This window comes from Bombina bombina, chromosome 6 (genome assembly GCF_027579735.1).
Source record: "Bombina bombina isolate aBomBom1 chromosome 6, aBomBom1.pri, whole genome shotgun sequence".
In the NCBI taxonomy this organism is placed as follows: domain Eukaryota; kingdom Metazoa; phylum Chordata; class Amphibia; order Anura; family Bombinatoridae; genus Bombina; species Bombina bombina.
Genome location: NC_069504.1, coordinates 362,622,218 through 362,649,189, shown reverse-complemented (window position 1 = coordinate 362,649,189; position 26,972 = coordinate 362,622,218). Strand labels below are relative to the sequence as shown.

Below are 26,972 nucleotides of genomic sequence, written 5' to 3'. Positions count from 1 at the left end.
ACCTCACTATGGAGGGACACTACATAAGGATTCTTAAACTTCTGTCAGAGCTGGAGAACCAAGTCGAACGAAGCTTTAAGGATCTTACAGAAACTGTTCGGAGTGGTGGAGCAGAAAATGGCGCCGACCATAAAAGTATGCAGGGGGACCCCAGGGGCACTGTGCTGGATATCCCCAGGAGCTAGACCACCCTTAGTTGAAGCCTCAGGGCTGTACACACATATCTTTGAAAAATGGGACTCGTTAAGGGACTCCAAGTTAGGCATATCCTCCAGGGTCTCCCCGTTAGCCCCTATCTCATACAACGCAGAATTTATGGGGGGCCTAGAGTTTCACAGACACACTAGAGGCGAACTGGGATACACAATACCATTTATAAAATTGACCACTAATGGCACATTAAAACAAAGACAAGACTTGGAGGTTGTAGAGGGGGGTAGTTTCTCCTCCTGGCTAAAGTATGCACAACTGAAACATTTGATTCACAACTCTAAATATAAATCGGACCTATTAAGACCCACTACAAGATTCGAGAAATTGTGCTTACTAGAGATAATACCTAGAGGAACCCTATCAATAGCGAGAGGATTATTGGAAGATACACTGATTAACTCTCTCCCTTCATATACCACACGTTGGCAGGTAGAATTGGGGACACCCCTAACAACTCAGGACTGGGAGAACATATTCTTTAACACTCGCAAATCTTCTGCAGCGCCCAAAATTCTCGAACTTAATCATAAGATCCTGACTCGCTGGTACTTAACCCCTGAACGCTTAAGACATATTTATCCTACCGTAGATGACAGATGCTGGAGGGGGTGCGGGGGGAGAGGCACTATGTCGCATATTTGGTGGCAATGTGAGAAAATACAACCTTTCTGGTTAATAGTTGAGACGGTATTTCAGTCTATCATTGACATATCTTTTGTGTTGACCCCTGTAATGGCCTTGCTGAATCATAGACCAGAGGGAATGTGTAAAGTTAGATGGAAACTCTTGCAAATAGGACTAAACAGTGCAAGGAATCTGATAGCTAAGAGGTGGAAATCCCCTACACCTCCCTCTAGAACAGAATGGATCCAGAATACTACCATGCTCTTATCACAGGAGGAGTATGTGTACTTTCGAAAGAAACTGCTTACTAGATTTTATGATATTAAGTTTTACTGGGAAACCTACCTGGGTACACAACCGGACTCCTAAACACGAATCACAGCTTTCTCTCTTGTCCAGAGAGACCCACCCTTGCTTATTAAAACCCTATTTAACCCCTCTTGTTTCTGCATTTCTTCTTTTTCCTTTTCTTTCTTTCTATCCTGTCCCACTTTGTTTCCCCCTTCTCTTTCTAACTGTAGGGTCCTGCTACAGATTTCACATTTGAGTTTTAAATTTTTCCTTAAATTTACGTATAAGTTTATGTAAATGTCCTAATTTTTGAATTTTTGAATTTTTCTTTTTTCCTTTTTTTTTTCTTTTTTTGATTCATTTTTGTTAATGGAAGGACACGTAAACAAATCAATATGTTTTAATAAGCTATAAGTGTATGGTGATTGTAAACTATATATATGGTATCAGTACAATGTTAATAACAAATGCTTGAAAGGATGAGTAGGTCATTTGTTTTCGGCAGGTGTACAATCACAATTTCGCTTTTGTATATTACACTGTACCTTCTTTGTTATGCGCAATATTGTAAAATCCAATAAAAATATTGTTTAAAAAAAAAAAAGTATGCAGGGGGCCATTTTAGCTGCGCAGATAGCAGCGCACACAGATATTAGCCTGACTGCTGGGTTGCTTTTCGAGACCTCACACTTGATCCAATCCAGGGCAGGACGAAACCCTCTAAATGATATTTCAGAGAAACTCCCCAGGCACGGCTCACTTGCTTCACATACCAAGGCAATTTGCGATGGTCAGATACAGCTGATTCGTTCGGCACACATGGCCCCGGATTGCGGGAGAGCGGCCGGCTCCCGCAGCTGGGCTCAGCTACATGATGGTAAACATCAGCCAATTGTGCGAATCATTAAGAAGAAGTGGAACAGAGAGGTGGGTCTGGTCACATCAAAATCCTTACCCTTCTGCATTATATCTGACATTCGGGATCTCTGCAGCAGGACGTTAAACTGGATCAGGACGGAGTAGGTTAGGGGAAAAGCTTTGATTAGCTCACTGCAGGAGCTCAGAAATACACTGTGACAATGAGAAACTACCCTAACTTTTTGGGATATATCCCGTGTACCATGCTTATGGAAAATCTTCTAACAGTAGTCCTCTAAATTCAAAACAAAAAACGGGACTCACATCTATAATGTTTGATAATGCCTGACTTCTCTACAGTATATGGGTTATTACTGTCAGTTATCTGTTTGCAGGTTAGACTGTCTTTATATGAGTGGGTATATCACTAATTATGCGACAGGGTAAATTGTCTAATAACCCCCGATTAGCTTATAATGTAAATATAGCCCAATTTTTTACTGTTGCTTAATGGGTGTGAGCTAGAGGGGAAGCTTTAGCTTGATCACTGCAGAAGTCTAGAGGTATAATGTGACAGCGAGGAATAGCCCTAACTATTTATAAAATCGCTCATACGCAACACATAAAGAAGTCATGCTAATAATGGTTGGTTAAATTCAACACAAAAATCTGGACTCACTTCTATAATGTTTAAAATCGTTTGCCATCTCTATAGTATATTGTTCATTATTATTGGTTAAATGTTTGTGATTTAGCCTATTATCTATCTGAGTGGGAACACCACTATGTAGGTGAAACATCTCATAACCCCCGAACGGTGTATAATACCAATATAGCTTAACCTCCTGAAGTTTCTCAGTAGTAGGCTACACATATATACCAGGAAGGGGGGATTGTTAAAACATTAGGATACCCAGGTCCCTCATCAGCTTATTTGAAATCTTTAATATGTTCTGTGTCTCCACTATGAAAGCTCATCGACTTTGTTCAGTCAACCGTGTATATAAAGATATTGTCCAGTATCTTATGTTATATGTGTTGTCCCCCCCCATAAGCAGACATATTCACTCTATCAAAAGGTTATTGTGTAATCACTCGCCCATTGGTTCCTCATCAGCCTATCTAAAAGCACTAATGTGCACTGTGTCTCCACTATGAAAGCTCATTGACCCTGCTCAGTCAGGCATGTATATAAGGATATTGTCCAGTGTCTTCTGTAATAGTAGTGTCTCTCCCATAATCAGACACATATATTTTATCAATAGGTTATTGTATTTTATCATTTCATTAATATCTACCTGTAGTCATTCACCCAATGTGGTGAATTGTTTTTGTGGTATTAATCCACTACCTTACACCTATTCATATTACCATCATATACTCTCCAATATAGTTTAATATTTCTCAAATTAGAAAGAGACCTAATACTCTCAGTAATCTAGTTGACGTTATCATCCTATCAGGCAGAGTATCGATATATTGGAGTATCACAGTCAGCATTCTATTTTCTACATGCAATACTGTGTTTGCTAACTTGTTCATATTCTTATTATTCTTTGTTTGTTATTATGCAAGTTTTATAAACTTTTCAGGAAGCTGACAATATGTAAAGTTTGATAGGTTTAAATCTAAAAAAAACAGTATTAATCACTTCTCTTTATATTATATATCTACCCCATGTTTACTCTATCTAAAGCAGCACTACGCATCTTAGGGGGAAAAAATGTATCTCTCATCAGTGTTAATGACTCTATATATGTCTGTTCATAATATCATACTAATAGATAGAATGTCATGATACAGAGGTACTATAGTATCATCCTATAAAAGAAAAAACCGATAGGGTATCAATGTAAATCTTGTAATATACTTTTCCGAGGTATGCTAGCCATATAGTAGGATATTCACGTCTTGTAAAATGTTTATCATGATTTACTACTGCTTTTAGATATGTTCAGTTTGAAATAACCTGTCTTTTTGCTTCTGTATGAACATGATTTGCTAATTACCCTAATAAAAATCTTCGATTTAAAAAAAAAAAAAAAGTTATGCCTATTAAGACCTGTTAGTGCCTCTTCTTTATTTGAGAATTTTTTTTTTATATATATAAATTCACACAGCTTATAAACTTAGCTAGGGTTAGTGCAGTGATTCACTGCACTAACCCTAGCTAAGTTTATAAGCTGTGTGAACAGCGATACTTTGGCGTAAAGGGAACCTGCTGAAAAGCAGACTGAAGTAAAAAGGTGTGTCATTGTGTACTTAATTTGCATATCTTACCCAGAATCCTTTGCTGCATTGGAAACAATGTAATTCAGAGGTTTTCTGTGGGAAAACAAGCCTCTGGGCCTGTCTAGATTTGTTAATGAACTACACAATGAGTTATTTTTTCTATATTTTGTGCGTAGTGGAGGATTTTAAACTCACCTTTTATCTCCCCCTAATTTAAAATGTTGTTATATATATATATATATATATATATATATATATATTCATTCAAATTGAAGACAGCAGCACTCTCACAGACTCCAGACATATTAACACCAGGGTGCTTCAAATAATAAAGATAAACCAATTTATTTTGTGACGTTTTAAGGTATTCACCTCTTCCTCAGACAACAAACAGTGAACAATGAAACATTATAAAGCCATACAAGAAGCCCCTCCACCAATGACCGTTATTTATTATAACTATAATAGCTATAATGGTTAATTTATGCATGGCTCTTCACAACATAGCATATCATTGGTGGCTCTGCATAATGAATCAGTGGTGACAATAAAAAAACACAACAAGCTCAGATAGGCACACAATGCTGCACTGCTCACAAGCTGAAGTGAAATGAATAGACGCAACTGGCGCGTTTCGGCAAGAGCCGTATTCATAGTGAATTAGATAAGCCTGTTTGGGATTTAATGCCTGACGTGCTGGCACTCACATCAATCAATTAGTGATGCTCTGTCAGGATTGTACAGGGGGAGTTTTACACATAAATGGTCAGACCAAAATCTTCTAACAGTAGTCCTCTAAATTCAAAACAAAAAACGGGACTCACATCTATAATGTTTGATAATGCCTGACTTCTCTACAGTATATGGGTTATTACTGTCAGTTATCTGTTTGCAGGTTAGACTGTCTTTATATGAGTGGGTATATCACTAATTATGCGACAGGGTAAATTGTCTAATAACCCCCGATTAGCTTATAATGTAAATATAGCCCAATTTTTTACTGTTGCTTAATGGGTGTGAGCTAGAGGGGAAGCTTTAGCTTGATCACTGCAGAAGTCTAGAGGTATAATGTGACAGCGAGGAATAGCCCTAACTATTTATAAAATCGCTCATACGCAACACATAAAGAAGTCATGCTAATAATGGTTGGTTAAATTCAACACAAAAATCTGGACTCACTTCTATAATGTTTAAAATCGTTTGCCATCTCTATAGTATATTGTTCATTATTATTGGTTAAATGTTTGTGATTTAGCCTATTATCTATCTGAGTGGGAACACCACTATGTAGGTGAAACATCTCATAACCCCCGAACGGTGTATAATACCAATATAGCTTAACCTCCTGAAGTTTCTCAGTAGTAGGCTACACATATATACCAGGAAGGGGGGATTGTTAAAACATTAGGATACCCAGGTCCCTCATCAGCTTATTTGAAATCTTTAATATGTTCTGTGTCTCCACTATGAAAGCTCATCGACTTTGTTCAGTCAACCGTGTATATAAAGATATTGTCCAGTATCTTATGTTATATGTGTTGTCCCCCCCCATAAGCAGACATATTCACTCTATCAAAAGGTTATTGTGTAATCACTCGCCCATTGGTTCCTCATCAGCCTATCTAAAAGCACTAATGTGCACTGTGTCTCCACTATGAAAGCTCATTGACCCTGCTCAGTCAGGCATGTATATAAGGATATTGTCCAGTGTCTTCTGTAATAGTAGTGTCTCTCCCATAATCAGACACATATATTTTATCAATAGGTTATTGTATTTTATCATTTCATTAATATCTACCTGTAGTCATTCACCCAATGTGGTGAATTGTTTTTGTGGTATTAATCCACTACCTTACACCTATTCATATTACCATCATATACTCTCCAATATAGTTTAATATTTCTCAAATTAGAAAGAGACCTAATACTCTCAGTAATCTAGTTGACGTTATCATCCTATCAGGCAGAGTATCGATATATTGGAGTATCACAGTCAGCATTCTATTTTCTACATGCAATACTGTGTTTGCTAACTTGTTCATATTCTTATTATTCTTTGTTTGTTATTATGCAAGTTTTATAAACTTTTCAGGAAGCTGACAATATGTAAAGTTTGATAGGTTTAAATCTAAAAAAAACAGTATTAATCACTTCTCTTTATATTATATATCTACCCCATGTTTACTCTATCTAAAGCAGCACTACGCATCTTAGGGGGAAAAAATGTATCTCTCATCAGTGTTAATGACTCTATATATGTCTGTTCATAATATCATACTAATAGATAGAATGTCATGATACAGAGGTACTATAGTATCATCCTATAAAAGAAAAAACCGATAGGGTATCAATGTAAATCTTGTAATATACTTTTCCGAGGTATGCTAGCCATATAGTAGGATATTCACGTCTTGTAAAATGTTTATCATGATTTACTACTGCTTTTAGATATGTTCAGTTTGAAATAACCTGTCTTTTTGCTTCTGTATGAACATGATTTGCTAATTACCCTAATAAAAATCTTCGATTTAAAAAAAAAAAAAAAGTTATGCCTATTAAGACCTGTTAGTGCCTCTTCTTTATTTGAGAATTTTTTTTTTATATATATAAATTCACACAGCTTATAAACTTAGCTAGGGTTAGTGCAGTGAATCACTGCACTAACCCTAGCTAAGTTTATAAGCTGTGTGAACAGCGATACTTTGGCGTAAAGGGAACCTGCTGAAAAGCAGACTGAAGTAAAAAGGTGTGTCATTGTGTACTTAATTTGCATATCTTACCCAGAATCCTTTGCTGCATTGGAAACAATGTAATTCAGAGGTTTTCTGTGGGAAAACAAGCCTCTGGGCCTGTCTAGATTTGTTAATGAACTACACAATGAGTTATTTTTTCTATATTTTGTGCGTAGTGGAGGATTTTAAACTCACCTTTTATCTCCCCCTAATTTAAAATGTTGTTATATATATATATATATATATATATATATATATTCATTCAAATTGAAGACAGCAGCACTCTCACAGACTCCAGACATATTAACACCAGGGTGCTTCAAATAATAAAGATAAACCAATTTATTTTGTGACGTTTTAAGGTATTCACCTCTTCCTCAGACAACAAACAGTGAACAATGAAACATTATAAAGCCATACAAGAAGCCCCTCCACCAATGACCGTTATTTATTATAACTATAATAGCTATAATGGTTAATTTATGCATGGCTCTTCACAACATAGCATATCATTGGTGGCTCTGCATAATGAATCAGTGGTGACAATAAAAAAACACAACAAGCTCAGATAGGCACACAATGCTGCACTGCTCACAAGCTGAAGTGAAATGAATAGACGCAACTGGCGCGTTTCGGCAAGAGCCGTATTCATAGTGAATTAGATAAGCCTGTTTGGGATTTAATGCCTGACGTGCTGGCACTCACATCAATCAATTAGTGATGCTCTGTCAGGATTGTACAGGGGGAGTTTTACACATAAATGGTCAGACCAAAATCTTCTAACAGTAGTCCTCTAAATTCAAAACAAAAAACGGGACTCACATCTATAATGTTTGATAATGCCTGACTTCTCTACAGTATATGGGTTATTACTGTCAGTTATCTGTTTGCAGGTTAGACTGTCTTTATATGAGTGGGTATATCACTAATTATGCGACAGGGTAAATTGTCTAATAACCCCCGATTAGCTTATAATGTAAATATAGCCCAATTTTTTACTGTTGCTTAATGGGTGTGAGCTAGAGGGGAAGCTTTAGCTTGATCACTGCAGAAGTCTAGAGGTATAATGTGACAGCGAGGAATAGCCCTAACTATTTATAAAATCGCTCATACGCAACACATAAAGAAGTCATGCTAATAATGGTTGGTTAAATTCAACACAAAAATCTGGACTCACTTCTATAATGTTTAAAATCGTTTGCCATCTCTATAGTATATTGTTCATTATTATTGGTTAAATGTTTGTGATTTAGCCTATTATCTATCTGAGTGGGAACACCACTATGTAGGTGAAACATCTCATAACCCCCGAACGGTGTATAATACCAATATAGCTTAACCTCCTGAAGTTTCTCAGTAGTAGGCTACACATATATACCAGGAAGGGGGGATTGTTAAAACATTAGGATACCCAGGTCCCTCATCAGCTTATTTGAAATCTTTAATATGTTCTGTGTCTCCACTATGAAAGCTCATCGACTTTGTTCAGTCAACCGTGTATATAAAGATATTGTCCAGTATCTTATGTTATATGTGTTGTCCCCCCCCATAAGCAGACATATTCACTCTATCAAAAGGTTATTGTGTAATCACTCGCCCATTGGTTCCTCATCAGCCTATCTAAAAGCACTAATGTGCACTGTGTCTCCACTATGAAAGCTCATTGACCCTGCTCAGTCAGGCATGTATATAAGGATATTGTCCAGTGTCTTCTGTAATAGTAGTGTCTCTCCCATAATCAGACACATATATTTTATCAATAGGTTATTGTATTTTATCATTTCATTAATATCTACCTGTAGTCATTCACCCAATGTGGTGAATTGTTTTTGTGGTATTAATCCACTACCTTACACCTATTCATATTACCATCATATACTCTCCAATATAGTTTAATATTTCTCAAATTAGAAAGAGACCTAATACTCTCAGTAATCTAGTTGACGTTATCATCCTATCAGGCAGAGTATCGATATATTGGAGTATCACAGTCAGCATTCTATTTTCTACATGCAATACTGTGTTTGCTAACTTGTTCATATTCTTATTATTCTTTGTTTGTTATTATGCAAGTTTTATAAACTTTTCAGGAAGCTGACAATATGTAAAGTTTGATAGGTTTAAATCTAAAAAAAACAGTATTAATCACTTCTCTTTATATTATATATCTACCCCATGTTTACTCTATCTAAAGCAGCACTACGCATCTTAGGGGGAAAAAATGTATCTCTCATCAGTGTTAATGACTCTATATATGTCTGTTCATAATATCATACTAATAGATAGAATGTCATGATACAGAGGTACTATAGTATCATCCTATAAAAGAAAAAACCGATAGGGTATCAATGTAAATCTTGTAATATACTTTTCCGAGGTATGCTAGCCATATAGTAGGATATTCACGTCTTGTAAAATGTTTATCATGATTTACTACTGCTTTTAGATATGTTCAGTTTGAAATAACCTGTCTTTTTGCTTCTGTATGAACATGATTTGCTAATTACCCTAATAAAAATCTTCGATTTAAAAAAAAAAAAAAAGTTATGCCTATTAAGACCTGTTAGTGCCTCTTCTTTATTTGAGAATTTTTTTTTTATATATATAAATTCACACAGCTTATAAACTTAGCTAGGGTTAGTGCAGTGATTCACTGCACTAACCCTAGCTAAGTTTATAAGCTGTGTGAACAGCGATACTTTGGCGTAAAGGGAACCTGCTGAAAAGCAGACTGAAGTAAAAAGGTGTGTCATTGTGTACTTAATTTGCATATCTTACCCAGAATCCTTTGCTGCATTGGAAACAATGTAATTCAGAGGTTTTCTGTGGGAAAACAAGCCTCTGGGCCTGTCTAGATTTGTTAATGAACTACACAATGAGTTATTTTTTCTATATTTTGTGCGTAGTGGAGGATTTTAAACTCACCTTTTATCTCCCCCTAATTTAAAATGTTGTTATATATATATATATATATATATATATATATATATATTCATTCAAATTGAAGACAGCAGCACTCTCACAGACTCCAGACATATTAACACCAGGGTGCTTCAAATAATAAAGATAAACCAATTTATTTTGTGACGTTTTAAGGTATTCACCTCTTCCTCAGACAACAAACAGTGAACAATGAAACATTATAAAGCCATACAAGAAGCCCCTCCACCAATGACCGTTATTTATTATAACTATAATAGCTATAATGGTTAATTTATGCATGGCTCTTCACAACATAGCATATCATTGGTGGCTCTGCATAATGAATCAGTGGTGACAATAAAAAAACACAACAAGCTCAGATAGGCACACAATGCTGCACTGCTCACAAGCTGAAGTGAAATGAATAGACGCAACTGGCGCGTTTCGGCAAGAGCCGTATTCATAGTGAATTAGATAAGCCTGTTTGGGATTTAATGCCTGACGTGCTGGCACTCACATCAATCAATTAGTGATGCTCTGTCAGGATTGTACAGGGGGAGTTTTACACATAAATGGTCAGACCAAAATCTTCTAACAGTAGTCCTCTAAATTCAAAACAAAAAACGGGACTCACATCTATAATGTTTGATAATGCCTGACTTCTCTACAGTATATGGGTTATTACTGTCAGTTATCTGTTTGCAGGTTAGACTGTCTTTATATGAGTGGGTATATCACTAATTATGCGACAGGGTAAATTGTCTAATAACCCCCGATTAGCTTATAATGTAAATATAGCCCAATTTTTTACTGTTGCTTAATGGGTGTGAGCTAGAGGGGAAGCTTTAGCTTGATCACTGCAGAAGTCTAGAGGTATAATGTGACAGCGAGGAATAGCCCTAACTATTTATAAAATCGCTCATACGCAACACATAAAGAAGTCATGCTAATAATGGTTGGTTAAATTCAACACAAAAATCTGGACTCACTTCTATAATGTTTAAAATCGTTTGCCATCTCTATAGTATATTGTTCATTATTATTGGTTAAATGTTTGTGATTTAGCCTATTATCTATCTGAGTGGGAACACCACTATGTAGGTGAAACATCTCATAACCCCCGAACGGTGTATAATACCAATATAGCTTAACCTCCTGAAGTTTCTCAGTAGTAGGCTACACATATATACCAGGAAGGGGGGATTGTTAAAACATTAGGATACCCAGGTCCCTCATCAGCTTATTTGAAATCTTTAATATGTTCTGTGTCTCCACTATGAAAGCTCATCGACTTTGTTCAGTCAACCGTGTATATAAAGATATTGTCCAGTATCTTATGTTATATGTGTTGTCCCCCCCCATAAGCAGACATATTCACTCTATCAAAAGGTTATTGTGTAATCACTCGCCCATTGGTTCCTCATCAGCCTATCTAAAAGCACTAATGTGCACTGTGTCTCCACTATGAAAGCTCATTGACCCTGCTCAGTCAGGCATGTATATAAGGATATTGTCCAGTGTCTTCTGTAATAGTAGTGTCTCTCCCATAATCAGACACATATATTTTATCAATAGGTTATTGTATTTTATCATTTCATTAATATCTACCTGTAGTCATTCACCCAATGTGGTGAATTGTTTTTGTGGTATTAATCCACTACCTTACACCTATTCATATTACCATCATATACTCTCCAATATAGTTTAATATTTCTCAAATTAGAAAGAGACCTAATACTCTCAGTAATCTAGTTGACGTTATCATCCTATCAGGCAGAGTATCGATATATTGGAGTATCACAGTCAGCATTCTATTTTCTACATGCAATACTGTGTTTGCTAACTTGTTCATATTCTTATTATTCTTTGTTTGTTATTATGCAAGTTTTATAAACTTTTCAGGAAGCTGACAATATGTAAAGTTTGATAGGTTTAAATCTAAAAAAAACAGTATTAATCACTTCTCTTTATATTATATATCTACCCCATGTTTACTCTATCTAAAGCAGCACTACGCATCTTAGGGGGAAAAAATGTATCTCTCATCAGTGTTAATGACTCTATATATGTCTGTTCATAATATCATACTAATAGATAGAATGTCATGATACAGAGGTACTATAGTATCATCCTATAAAAGAAAAAACCGATAGGGTATCAATGTAAATCTTGTAATATACTTTTCCGAGGTATGCTAGCCATATAGTAGGATATTCACGTCTTGTAAAATGTTTATCATGATTTACTACTGCTTTTAGATATGTTCAGTTTGAAATAACCTGTCTTTTTGCTTCTGTATGAACATGATTTGCTAATTACCCTAATAAAAATCTTCGATTTAAAAAAAAAAAAAAAGTTATGCCTATTAAGACCTGTTAGTGCCTCTTCTTTATTTGAGAATTTTTTTTTTATATATATAAATTCACACAGCTTATAAACTTAGCTAGGGTTAGTGCAGTGAATCACTGCACTAACCCTAGCTAAGTTTATAAGCTGTGTGAATAGCGATACTTTGGCGTAAAGGGAACCTGCTGAAAAGCAGACTGAAGTAAAAAGGTGTGTCATTGTGTACTTAATTTGCATATCTTACCCAGAATCCTTTGCTGCATTGGAAACAATGTAATTCAGAGGTTTTCTGTGGGAAAACAAGCCTCTGGGCCTGTCTAGATTTGTTAATGAACTACACAATGAGTTATTTTTTCTATATTTTGTGCGTAGTGGAGGATTTTAAACTCACCTTTTATCTCCCCCTAATTTAAAATGTTGTTATATATATATATATATATATATTCATTCAAATTGAAGACAGCAGCACTCTCACAGACTCCAGACATATTAACACCAGGGTGCTTCAAATAATAAAGATAAACCAATTTATTTTGTGACGTTTTAAGGTATTCACCTCTTCCTCAGACAACAAACAGTGAACAATGAAACATTATAAAGCCATACAAGAAGCCCCTCCACCAATGACCGTTATTTATTATAACTATAATAGCTATAATGGTTAATTTATGCATGGCTCTTCACAACATAGCATATCATTGGTGGCTCTGCATAATGAATCAGTGGTGACAATAAAAAAACACAACAAGCTCAGATAGGCACACAATGCTGCACTGCTCACAAGCTGAAGTGAAATGAATAGACGCAACTGGCGCGTTTCGGCAAGAGCCGTATTCATAGTGAATTAGATAAGCCTGTTTGGGATTTAATGCCTGACGTGCTGGCACTCACATCAATCAATTAGTGATGCTCTGTCAGGATTGTACAGGGGGAGTTTTACACATAAATGGTCAGACCCCCTGTACATCACTGCAAATGAAGGAGCTCATTTGTCAAATGATCTCAGCTCCTTCACCTTCTTCCTGTGTCCACTGCCCTTTTTTTTTTTTGACATCACAAGTTCCAAATGAATATTAAACTAACAACATTAATAAACATGAAAAATGTCATTGTGGACCAAATTTGGACCCGTTTTCATTTGTCCACTCGGTATGCTGCTGAATGTATGATGGTGACTTATCTTAAAAGTATTACTCATTTGTAATGTGCTTAAAAATAATAATTATTTTTTTTGTTTGTGATAAATAGAAAGTCTAAAATATGTTCACTGGTCCTACTAGTGAGAATAAGCGTTATAGTGTATCTTGCTTATTGAAATGGTTTGGCAACTCTATGCATTATGCAAGTTATATTATAGAAGATTCAAGCACTGTGCATTGCAAAAATCATTTTATGAAAAAGCATACAAATACCTTTTGGAAAGATCTGATCAGCTGTAACAGAACCTATTATCAGAACAGTCAGCAGTAACTGAGTCCACGGCATTTTCCTGGCACCTGCAAACACAAAAGACAACACATATAATTGCAGGAACCTACAACAATTAGGGGAAGAGTAGTATTGCTGGCTCCCCTAGACACAAGTCAGTTTGATGGTCTATCACTTTTTTTTAACCTGGTTTACAGTTAGATTTCCCTTTTTAAGACACAAGAAAATAAAAATTAAATTTTCATGATTTAGGCAGAGTATGCAATTAAGAAAGAAGAGAAAAACATTAAATTTCCTTTTGCTGTCAAATATACACCTTTCATTTTTTCTTTGTTGAAATGTAGCTCTTTTCAATGAGAGGATACTAAATTAGGTTAAAGTGCATGACACCTTCATGTTCCTGAGCCTACTACAGTATGCTGACATGGACAGGAGTTAACTTTCAACGAAGGATATCAAGAGAAAGCGGTAAATTTAACAATAGTAAATAGTAGTTGCCCTCCAGGCGTTAGTGATGAAATAAGTGCAGAGAAGCGGGACAGAATACTTTGCAAACAGTTCATACTTCGTCTGTACATACACATATAAACATATATACACCTACATATATATCTTTAGACATGTATATATCTCTATGTTAGAACCCTTTGTCTGCCTTTTTTTTCTAACCACCAAGTTTTCTTAAAAGACCTTTATTTCACATGGGGTCCCAAACAAACAGTTACAACGTTTCAAGCCACACCAGGCTCTTAATCATGTATAATTAGATACACAGGTGTATGCCTTATATACCCTTACCTATTATTCTACATCCTGTGTTAGAATCCAACTGCACAACAGTGCCATCTTGTGGATGCAATAATTCAATGCAACTCCAAATTCAACACAGGAGGTGAATAAACACATAGATAAAATCACTTAAAAAGACATATACAACCAAGTACAAATTTAAAAAGAGGAAGCACTGATAACACTAATGTTACTAGATTTAAGAATGTTAAAGATTATGGTATTTCCAAAAAGAGCACTTTTACACCTACAGCTACACATAGCTTAGCCACATATATGAGTTTGGTACAAAAAGAAATTGATATTCTTTTTAAGAGAGAGAGAAAAAAGAAATTGGTACAAAAGAACAAAAAAGACAAACTTGCTATTGAGAAATTAAAATCAACAAAGAGATAATCATTAAGGAAGCCGATAAGGGCGGAGCCATTGTCCTTTTGGATAGAATAGATTATGTGGCAGAAATTAATAGACAGCTATCTGACAATCAAGTATATCAAATACTGAATAGAGATCCAACCATTGATATTAACAAAGAAATTAAAAACATCTTAGACCTTGCAGTCAAGAGGGAAGTTATCACAGAGTCATTTAGAGAAGCTTTATATATTGATAATCCGATTAGACTGGTTATATATGTTTTGCCCAAGATACATAAGGCTAAAGAGAAACCCCCTGGTAGGCCAATTGTGGCAGGAATGGGTTCTGTTTTTTCATCTATCTCTGTTTTCTTAGACAAAATATTACAGCCATTTGTATAAGAAGCAAATTCCTATATTAGAGATACTAATGACTTCTTAAACAAAATTAAGGATCTTGGATATGTTGGAGATAAATGTATTTTATTTACTTTAGATGTTTCTAGTCTATATACCTCAATAAAACATACTAGTGGGGTTGAAGCTGTTGAGAATACATTGAGATCTAATAGTGACTATACTGAGAGAGAAATTGGGTTCCTTGTTGAATTGTTGTCTATCATATTATATCAGAATTATTTTTTGTTTGGAGATACATATTATTTACAAAAACAGGGAACAGCAATGGGCTCCAACGTCGCCCCCACATACGCCAACATTTTCATGAATAATTTTGAAGAATATTTTGTATATTCTCATCTATCTTTTCAACGTTATGGCGCCTCCTGGTGGAGATATATCGATGATGTGTTTGGCGTGTGGGGGGGCGACGTTGGTAGCCTCCTGTCATTTGTACAGGATCTTAATAATTCAGTTACAGGTTTAAAGTTTACACTGAATATGAATGAGGTGAGGATTGAGTATCTTGATACTATTGTCTATAATAAGGAGGGATTTCTATATACTGATCTTTACACAAAGAGTACTGACAGGAACAACTTGCTGAAATATGGGAGCTACCATCCAGAAAATGTCTTTCAGGCAATCCCTAAAAGTCAGTTTACTCGTGTGAAAAGAATAGTATCAGATCAAGAACAATGTAAATATAGATTGGAACAAATGGCGAACAAATTTATAAATATAAACTATCCTCCATCTTTGATCTCTAAACAATTAGATGCGATCATGAATGAGAACAATTCAGATAAGATAAATAAACAAAAAACGAAGTCAAACCGTATGATTTTTGTCACACAATTTAATAGGTTAAGTAATAAAATTACTGGTATCTTGAAGAAAAATTGGCATATAATAAAAGACTGCCATCCAGAAGTTTTGGAATTTAAAGAAAATTTAATGGAGGCTTATAAGAAAAACAGAAGTATCAAAGATGAGTTGGTACATTCAGATATTGGTAGCTGTAAACAAGAGAGTCAGAAAACTATTGGGCCTAAGAGATATGGCTGCTACCCATGTCTGAATTGTTCCCACTGTAGCTCTATGATCAAAGGGGAAATTTTTTATCATCCCATTACTGGGAAGAAATATAAAATAAATAAGTATCTCACATGCAGGGCTACATACTGTATCTATCTTATTAAATGTCCGTGTGGCCAAATTTATATTGGCGAGACCTGTAGAGAGGTAAGGGAGAGGATAACTGAACACAAATCTAATATCAGATGTAAGAATAAAGAAGCGCCAGTTTCCTCTCACTTCCTCTCTATGGGTCATAATATCAGTCAACTTAGGTTTCAAATTATTGAACAAGTAGATAGGCCTAGAAGGGGTGGAGATAGGGAACGACTATTAAAAATGAGAGAGATGTTCTGGGTATATAAACTAGAGTGCATGAAGCCAAAGGGTATGAACAAAGATTTTGACTGGAGTCTTTTTCTCTGATAAAATCTGTGATAATGTATTAAGATAAAATTCTTTTCTCTATTGACAACATAAATAACATCAGCTGTTTGAAATAATTTTGCTATGCATTGTTCCTCTTTTTAAATTTGTACTTGGTTGTATATGTCTTTTTAAGTGATTTTATCTATGTGTTTATTCACCTCCTGTGTTGAATTTGGAGTTGCATTGAATTATTACATCCACAAGATGGCACTGTTGTGCAGTTGGATTCTAACACAGGATGTAGAATAATAGGTAAGGGTATATAAGGCATACACCTGTGTATCTAATTATACATGATTAAGAGCCTGGTGTGGCTTGAAACGTTGTAACTGTTTGTTTGGGACCCCATGTGAAATAAAGGTCTTTGAAGAAAACTTAGTGGCTGGAATACTCTTTGAATCTGGATTGACTGGGACCTGGCAAGTCCTGTTTTGTTCCGTGCCCCACTTAAAAAGCAAAGGTGTGCTGTTTCTTCAAAATCATTTGTGGATCAAGATTTTTTTTCTAACACCTGAGGCCTCACATCTTTGAGCCTTTATAACTTTTTTGTGCAATTTGTTTTTTAATAATTTTTATTAGATCGTGTTATTATGAGGCCTATTTATCAAATGTCTGTCGAACCTGATCCGACAGTGCGGATCAGGTCCAACAGACATCGCTGAATGCGGAGAGCAATGCACTTTCCGTATTCATTAGAAAAAGGGGTTAAAATGGTGCGCAAATCGTACCCCTGCACATACATTAGTCTGCTCCCATAAAGCAGAAAGAGTAGGACAAATATGGCAAAAAGAAGTTTGTATATGTACGCTAACAGCTAAGCGATTAATTATTGATATAGTGCATTATTACAGAGACAAAAAAAATGTAAAAATGTAGTATTTAATCAATAATAGAAATGTACCAAAATAGTTATAATATAATTAAAAAGCTGTTGCACTAATGGTACATAGAAATGTCATTGGTTTATATAAAACCAACTAATATCCTTTTAGGATGTGTATTTCAGTGTCTGTACTGCAAATGGAAGGTCTCTTTTTAACAAACACACTTGTTGGCTTATTTTAGAGTCCTTAATTAGGATATATATAATTTTCTCTTTTCTCGTTAAATCTCTTTTTGCAAACAAACTGGGTTGCTTATTTTAAAAGTCCTTAATCAGGGTACACACCGGTTTCCCTCTTTCCGTATGAAAGACTTACTCATAGCCTTAATAGGGAACCGACCTTGGGATAGTGTTGATAACAAATGTGTTTTCTGGAAGTGTCACTTATTTTGACTCAGAGCCCCTTCAAATAGTTTTAAGGTGTTGTAATACACAAGGGTAGGAAGTTTTTTGACGATAAGTCCCATGAAAGAACCACACTCACAGGCTGCTACACCTCTGTGTGCCTACCTGATTCTGTGAAATGTTAGCCGTTCCGTGGAGCTGGTGACGTCACTCGTTGCGTCCGTAACTGGGAAAAGTAGTTCCGTGATGTTCCAAGTATCCTTACTCTGCGCAGAGTTATATTAAAGGGACACTGAACCCAAATTTTTTCTTTTGTGATTCAGATAGAGCGTGCAATTTTAAGCAACTTTCTAATTTACTCCTATTATCAATTTTTCTTCATTCTCTTTCTATCTTTATTTGAAAAAGGACAGCTAAGCTTTTTTTGTTTTAAAAATCTGGACAGCACTTGTTTATTGGTGGATGAATTTATCCACCAATCAGCAAGAACAACCCAGGTTGTTCACAAAAATGGGCCGGCATCTAAACTTACATTCTTGCATTTCTAATAAAGATACCAAGAGAATGAAGACAATTTGATAATAGGAGTAAATTAGAAAGTTGCTTAAAATTGCATGCTCTATCAGAATCACGGAAGAAAAAATTTGGGTTCAGTGTCCGTAGGTGAAAAGTAATCCCTTTTAAGAATCCGTCTTAATCCTCCAAATGGGCTTTATACTTTCAATGTGAACAACTTGTCCTGCTACCATCTATGCATTTTGCCGTTTGCAACGGCTTTATCAAGATGGTTCTGAGTGATTTGCAGATTCCTTATAAATGTATGCCTGATAGTTGATTGGTTAAACATATCAACTAGGTTACAGGCTCTTTAATAAAGGTGGAAGTTTTTTAAGGTGGACTGGTGAGGTGATCGTACAAAAATTCCTGTGTACTATCATTATCAATATAGATGTAGGACAATAACAGGTATATTTGGTATCATGAACCGTTATAATGCTAAGTTGCCTATGGTTAATTTAACAATTCACCCTAGTAAAATTGAGGTTGAAATCAATAAGATATGTACAAAAATATTAAAAAGAAGTCTGTCTAGAATTATGTGTAATATATTGTAATATATGCTGTCCAGACACACTAAAGTTAGATTCAGTTAAAAAATTCCTGTGTACTATCATTATCAATATAGATGTAGGACAATAACAGGTATATTTGGTATCATGAACCGTTATAATGCTAAGTTGCCTATGGTTAATTTAACAATTTAACAATTCACCCTAGTAAAATTGAGGTTGAAATCAATAAGATATGTACAAAAATATTAAAAAGAAGTCTGTCTAGAATTATGTGTAATATATTGTAATATATGCTGTCCAGACACACTAAAGTTAGATTCAGTTAAAAAATTCCTGTGTACTATCATTATCAATATAGATGTAGGACAATAACAGGTATATTTGGTATCATGAACCGTTATAATGCTAAGTTGCCTATGGTTAATTTAACAATTCACCCTAGTAAAATTGAGGTTGAAATCAATAAGATATGTACAAAAATATTAAAAAGAAGTCTGTCTAGAATTATGTGTAATATATTGTAATATATGCTGTCCAGACACACTAAAGTTAGATTCAGTTAAAAATTATACACCAAAAATGGTGTTAAATCGATATTAACCCAAATGACTCTATTCTATCCATAGATACCATATATATCTAAATTCACTATACATAATACAGCTATAATTAATTTGTTTTATATCTTTATATAAACAATATATGGAAGAGTTATTAAATGAATATGGAATAATTGTTTAATAAATAAATATCCTTACAGTTATAATATCGAATCATAGTCTTGCAAACCCAGGATATTATATTAGGTGGTGTATTCAAGCTAAAAATAGAAATAAAAATAAGGCTAAAAATACAGATTTTAGTCTAGAATAAAGGGGTTGAGGTCTAATTCTAAGTTTAAACCTTGAGGGTATAGTATCTGTAACTCATAAATTAATTCTGCTTCTTTCCTCAATAGTAAATGGTCATAGTCCCCTCCTCGCCAGGGTTTTTTGATTTTACATATACCCCAGTATTTTAAGTCCTTAATATTATTCTGATGTATCACCCTAAAATGCTCATAGAGGCGAGTTTCTTGATATCCTTTCTTAATTAGATTGAAGTGATCTCTTATCCTAGTACGCAGGGTCCTAGAAGTCTCTCCTAGGTACTGTTTCCCACATGAACTTTGGATTAAATATATTATCCCCTTATCGCTACATCTGATTGTATCCTTGATCTTGTATTCTTTGCCTGTGTTCGTGGACGAATACCCTCTACATTTAGTGCTATGTTGGCAGGCTTTGCAGCTATAACAAGGGAAATAGCTGCACAATTTATTCCCTAGGAGGTCTCTATCATGTGTTTTTTGTTGTTGTGTTTTTTTCTTGAAATCACTAGGTGCAAGAATACTTTTTATATTTGCAGCTTTCCTATAAATGAAAGTAGGGTATTCAGATATTAGATCTCCTATAATGGGGTCTGATTTAATCAAATACCAATGTTTATTAAGTATCTTTGTTAGATGTTTATGATGACAATTATAATTGGTAACAAACTGTATTTTTAGGACATCTTTGGTTGTAATTTCAGTTTTTGGTGTTTTAGTAAGTATCTCTTTTCTTTCTATATTTCTAACTTTAGTGATGGTTGTCTTAAGAGCCTCTGGATTATATCATTTTTGTAAAAATCTACTCTCCAAGATCTCTACTTGGGAGTCATAGTCGGATAGTTCGGAACAATTACGCCTTATTCTACTGTACTTTGTGAAAGTTATCTATCCAACGTTTCAAACGACAACTGTGTGTTGGAATATAATTATTAGCATCTATTGTTTTGAAATGGTTTTTGGTATTTAATTCCCCCTGTTCTATGAATATATCTAGATCAAGAAATCTCTTATCATCTGTTTGCTCATGGTATATGTGAATTTCAAATTTAGATCATTGCAATTCATGTCTTCAAAAAAAGTTTTCAAACTATCTTCACTACCTCTCCACACAATTATAATATAATCAATGTACCGTTTGAATAGCACAAGGCTTGCTCCCAGTCTATGCCCCTGGATAAAATGATGTTCACATTTACCCATAAATAGGTTGGCATAGCTGGGAGCAAACCTTGTGCCCATCGCGGTTCCTTGGATCTACAAATATAGATTATCATTAAATGCAAATACATTGTTGGTAAGGATACATTTAATGCATTCCAAAATGAAATGATTGTGTTTATATTGAGTAATATTCTCACTCTTAAGGAACCAATCGATTGTGGCAATGCCTTTATCATGTTTTATGCTCGTGTAGAGAGAGCTGACATCGCTTATGGCTAATATGTAGTCTTCCTGCCATTCAAGAGTAAATTTAAAACTTCTGTGATGTCTTTAAGGTACAAAGGTAGCTTTTGTACATATCCCTGCAGTTGTGTGTCTACATATAGAGAGAGGTTATACATCAGAATAATATTAAGGACTTAAATACTGGGGTATATGTAAAATCAAAAAACCCTGGCGAGGAGGGGACTATGACCATTTACTATTGAGGAAAGAAGCAGAATTAATTTATGAGTTACAGACACTATACCCACAAGGTTTAAACTCAGAATTAGACCTCAACCCCTTTATTCTAGACTAAAATCTGTATTTTTAGCCTTATTTTTATTTCTATTTTTAGCTTGAATACACCACCTAATATAATATCCTGGGTTTGCAAGACTATGATTCGATATTAAAACTGTAAGGATATTTATTTATTAAACAATTATTCCATATTCATTTAATAACTCTTCCATATATTGTTTATATAAAGATATAAAACAAATGAATTATAGCTGTATTATGTATAGCGAATTTAGATATATATGGTATCTATAGATAGAATAGAGTCATTTGGGTTAATATCGATTTAACACCATTTTTGGTGTATAATTTTCAACTGAACCTGACTTTAGCGTGTCTGGACAGCGTATATTACAATATATTTCACATAATTCTAGAAATACTTCTTTTTAATATTTTTGTGGTACCCTTTTCGTACATATCTTATTGATTTCAACCTCAATTTTACTAGGGTGAATTGTTACATTAACCATAGGCAACTTAGCATTATAACGGTTCATGATGCCAGATATGCCTGTTATTGTCCTACATCTAATGATAGTACACAGAAATTTTTGTATGATCACCTCACCAGTCCACCTTAATAAACTTCCACCTTTATTAAAGAGCCTGTAACCTAGTTGATAGGTTTAACCAATCAACTATCAGGCATAAATTTATAAGGAATCTGCAAATCACTCAGAACCATCTTGATAAAGCCATTGCTAACGGTGAAACGCGTTGATGGTAGCAGGACAAGTTGTTAACATTGAAAGTATAAAGCCCATTTGAAGGATTAAGACAGATTCTTAAAAGGGATTACTTTTCACCTACAGACTTAATATAAGTCTGCGCAGAGTAAGGATACTTGGAACATCACGGAACTACTTTTCCCAGTTACGAACGCAACGAGTGATGTCACCAGCTACACAGCGCTGCAGACACCTGTGCCTTGCCACAACGGAACGGCTAGCATTTCACAGAATCAGGTAGGCACACAGAGGGGTAGCAGCCCGTGAGTGTGGTTCTTTCATGGGACTTATCGTCAAAAAACTTCCTACCCTTGTGTATTACAACACCTTAAAACTATTTGAAGAGACTCTATGAGTCAAAATAAGTGACACTTCCAGAAAACACATTTGTTATCAACACTATCCCAAGGTCGGTTCCTTATTAAGGCTATAAGTAAGTCTTTCATACGGAAAGAGGGAAACCGGTGTGTACCCTGATTAAGGACTTTTAAAATAAGCAACCCAGTTTGTTTGCAAAAAGAGATTTCACAAGAAAAGAGAAAATGATATATATCCTAATTAAGGACTCTAAAATAAGCCAACAAGTGTGTTTGTTAAAAAGAGACCTTCCATTTGCAGTAAAGACAGACTGAAATACACATCCTAAAAGGATATTAGTTGGTTTTATATTAACCAATGAAATTTCTATGTACCATTTGTGCAACAGCTTTTTCATTATATTATTGTTATTTTGGTAACATAAGGTGACTTTTAAGTTGGAAATCATTTGTAACTATTTACAATTGTTTTATGTTCCTATTTTATTTATATAGATAATATTTAGGATTATATGTGAGGATTAATTTTCATTATTTCTATTAATTTGGTGTATTATACATTTCTATTATTGATTAAATGCTACTTTTTTACATTTTTTTGTCTCTTTTGTAATAATACACTATATCAATAATTAAACCCCTTAGCTGCGCACATATACAAACTTCTTTTTGCCATAGCTTTCCATATTCAGCATTGCACCAGCAGCTCTTGTGAGCTGCTGGTGCAATGCCGCCCCCTGCAGATTCGCAGCCAATCAGCCGCCAGCAGGGGGGTGTCAATCAACCCGATCGTACTCAGAGCAGGCGGACAGGGTTATAGACCGCTGCTTCATAACTGCTGTTTCTGGCGAGTCTGAAGACTTGCCAGAAACACAGGCCCTTTCGGAGCTTGATAAATGGGCCTCTATGAGTGTAACTGTACTTTAACATGTCAGTTTCATGTGATATGTGCAAGTTTTTATTTGAGCACATGAATTAACCAGAGCTCTGAGGTTGCGCTAACCCGACACACGTTAACTTAAATTGCGCTCAAACTATCGCATTTACAGATTTGCAGAAAATAGCTGAATGAATTAGGCTAGACTGAATAAAGAAGATTTGTATGAAGTGTTTTGTTTAACCAAACTATGAAATAGTAAAATCAAGTGTTTTTTTTTTCCCATTAACTATTGTATAATTTGTCAATTTCCTTCTTGAAATTTGTTGATTCCATTGTTTCCCTTATTTTCATCAAAAAAGTTGGCAACCCTATGTCATACTGACCAGATGGAGTGAGCGTGGGGCATAAAATGAGTGTGATGTTGTCAGGCCATAGCACAGCATTGTGTGAAGTAAAATTAAAGGGACATAATACTCATATGCTAAATCACTTGAAACTGATGCAGCATAACTGTATAAAACTGACAGGAAAATATCACCTGAGAATCTCTATGTAAAAAAGGAAGATATTTTACCTCACAATCTCCTCAGTTCAGCAGAGTAAGTTCTGTGTAAAAAAATATACTTCAGCTGTTGCTCAGTTGCAGGTAAAAAAAAAATAATAATGAAGAAATGAACAGCAGCCAATCAGCATCAACAGTGCTGAGGTCATGAACTCTTTTACTGTGATCTCATGAGATTTCACTTAACTCTCATGAGATTTCATTGTAAACTTCCTTTAAACTGAATAGGGAAATAACATGAGAGTGCACGAGGCTCAACCCCTAAGCTGTCCTGGGACAGACATACTAATATGCTTCTTAGAAATCCTTTACAATGGGATGTGGCTACTGAGGAACATTTGAGGTAAAATATCTTTCTTTTTTACATAGAGATGTTCAGGTGATATTTTCTAGTCAGCTTTTTACCAGAAGAGGTCCTCCATCCGGTAGAAGTCTTCATCCAAGCGGGGCAGAAGAGGTCTTCCATCCGATTGAAGTCTTCATCAAAGCGGAATCTTCTATCGTCATCCATCCGGAGCGGAGCGGCAGCATCCTGAAGACCTCCGATGCGGAACATCCATCCTGGCCGACGACTGAACGACGAATGACGGTTCCTTTAAATGACATCATCCAAGATGGCGTCCCTCGAATTCTGATTGGCTGATAGGATTCTATCAGCCAATCGGAATTAATGTAGGAATATTCTGATTGGCTGATGGAATCAGCCAATCAGAATCAAGTTCAATCCGATTGGCTGATCCAATCAGCCAATCAGATTGAGCTCGCATTCTATTGGCTGTTCCGATCAGCCAATAGAATGCGAGCTCAATCTGATTGGCTGATTGGATCAGCCAATCGGATTGAACTTGATTCTGATTGGCTGACTCCATCAGCCAATCAGAATATTCCTACCTTAATTCCGATAGGATTCTATCAGCCAATCGGAATTCGAGGGACGCCATCTTGGATGACGTCATTTAAAGGAATCGTCATTCGACGTTCAGTCGTCGGCCAGGATGGATGTTCCGCGTCGGAGGTCTTCAGGATGCTGCCGCTCCGCTCCGGATGGATGACGATAGAAGATTCTGCTTTGATGAAGACTTCAATCGAATGGAAGACCTCTTCTGCCCCGCTTGGATGAAGACTTCTACCGGATGGAGGACCTCTTCTTGCTCCGCTTGGATGAAGAATTTGGCTCGGCTGGGTTAAGACGACTCAAGGTAGGGAGATCTTCAGGGGCTTAGTGTTAGGTTTATTTAAGGGGGGTTTGGGTTAGATTAGGGGTATGTGGGTGGTGGGTTGTAATGTTGGGGGGGGGTATTGTATGTTTTTTTTTACAGGCAAAAGAGCTGAACTTCTTGGGGCATGCCCCGCAAAGGGCCCTGTTCAGGGCTGGTAAGGTAAAAGAGCTTTGAACTTTAGTAATTTAGAATAGGGTAGGGCATTTTTTTATTTTGGAGGGCTTTGTTATTTTATTAGGGGGCTTAGAGTAGGTGTAATTAGTTTAAAATTGTTGTAATATATTTCTAATGTTTGTAAATATTTTTTTATTTTTTGTAACTTAGTTCTTTTTTATTTTTTGTACTTTAGTTAGTTTATTTCATTGTATTTATTTGTAGGTATTTTATTTAATTAATTTATTGATAGTGTAGTGTTAGGTTTAATTGTAGATAATTGTAGGTTTTTATTTAATTAATTTATTGATAGTGTAGTGTTAGGTTTAATTGTAACTTAGGTTAGGATTTATTTTACAGGTAAATTTGTAATTATTTTAACTAGATAGCTATTAAATAGTTATTAACTATTTAATAGCTATTGTACCTGGTTAAAATAAATACAAAGTTGCCTGTAAAATAAATATTAATCCTAAAATAGCTATAATATAATTATAATTTATATTGTAGCTATATTAGGATTTATTTTACAGGTAAGTATTTAGCTTTAAATAGGAATAATTTATTTAATAAGAGTTAATTAATTTCGTTAGATTAAAATTATATTTAATTTAGGGGGGTGTTAGTGTTAGGGTTAGACTTAGCTTTAGGGGTTAATACATTTATTAGAATAGCGGTGAGCTCCAGTCGGCAGATTAGGGGTTAATAATTGAGGTTAGGTGTCGGCGATGTTAGGGAGGGCAGATTAGGGGTTAATACTATTTATTATAGGGTTAGTGAGGCGGATTAGGGGTTAATAACTTTATAATAATAGCGGTACGGTCCGCTCGGCAGATTAGGGGTTAATAAGTGTAGGCAGGTGGAGGCGACATTGTGGGGGGCAGATTAGGGGTTAATAAATATAATATAGGGGTCGGCGGTGTTAGGGGCAGCAGATTAGGGGTACATAGCTATAATGTAGGTTGCGGCGGTGTACGGAGCGGCAGATTAGGGGTTAATAATAATATGCAGGTGTCAGCGATAGCGGGGGCGGCAGATTAGGGGTTAATAAGTGTAAGGTTAGGGGTGTTTAGACTCGGGGTACATGTTAGAGTGTTAGGTGCAGACATAGGAAGTGTTTCCCCATAGGAAACAATGGGCTGCGTTAGGAGCTTAACGCTGCTTTTTTGCAGGTGTTAGATTTTTTTTCAGCTCAAACAGCCCCATTGTTTCCTATGGGGGAATCGTGCACAAGCACGTTTTTGAGGCTGGCCGCGTACGTGAGTTCCAGTGGCGGTAAATGATGCTCTACGCTCCCTTTTTGGAGCCTAACGCACAGAAAAGCCTGCCATTCAGTGAACTCTCAATACCAGAGTTATTTTAAAGGTGCGGCCAGAAAAAAGCATGCGTTAGCTACGCGGGTCGTTACCGACAAAACTCTAAATCTAGGCCTTAGTGTCTTTAGACCAAGTAGGTGACATATTTAAAGCTTATCAATACATTTCAGCATACATGCTTTATCTATGCACTTATTAAC

General features: G+C 35.5%; 1 protein-coding gene across 1 annotated transcript in view; it reads right to left on the bottom strand.

Annotated features, from left to right (window-relative positions):
- Positions 1 to 26,972, bottom strand: part of CDHR2 (cadherin related family member 2) — a 254,823-nt gene that overhangs the window by 207,714 nt on the left and 20,137 nt on the right. The window contains exon 2 of the mRNA XM_053719262.1: positions 13,631 to 13,714. Within this exon, the coding sequence (XP_053575237.1) occupies positions 13,631 to 13,714 (84 nt within the window). The remainder of the gene's footprint in view (positions 1 to 13,630; positions 13,715 to 26,972) is intronic.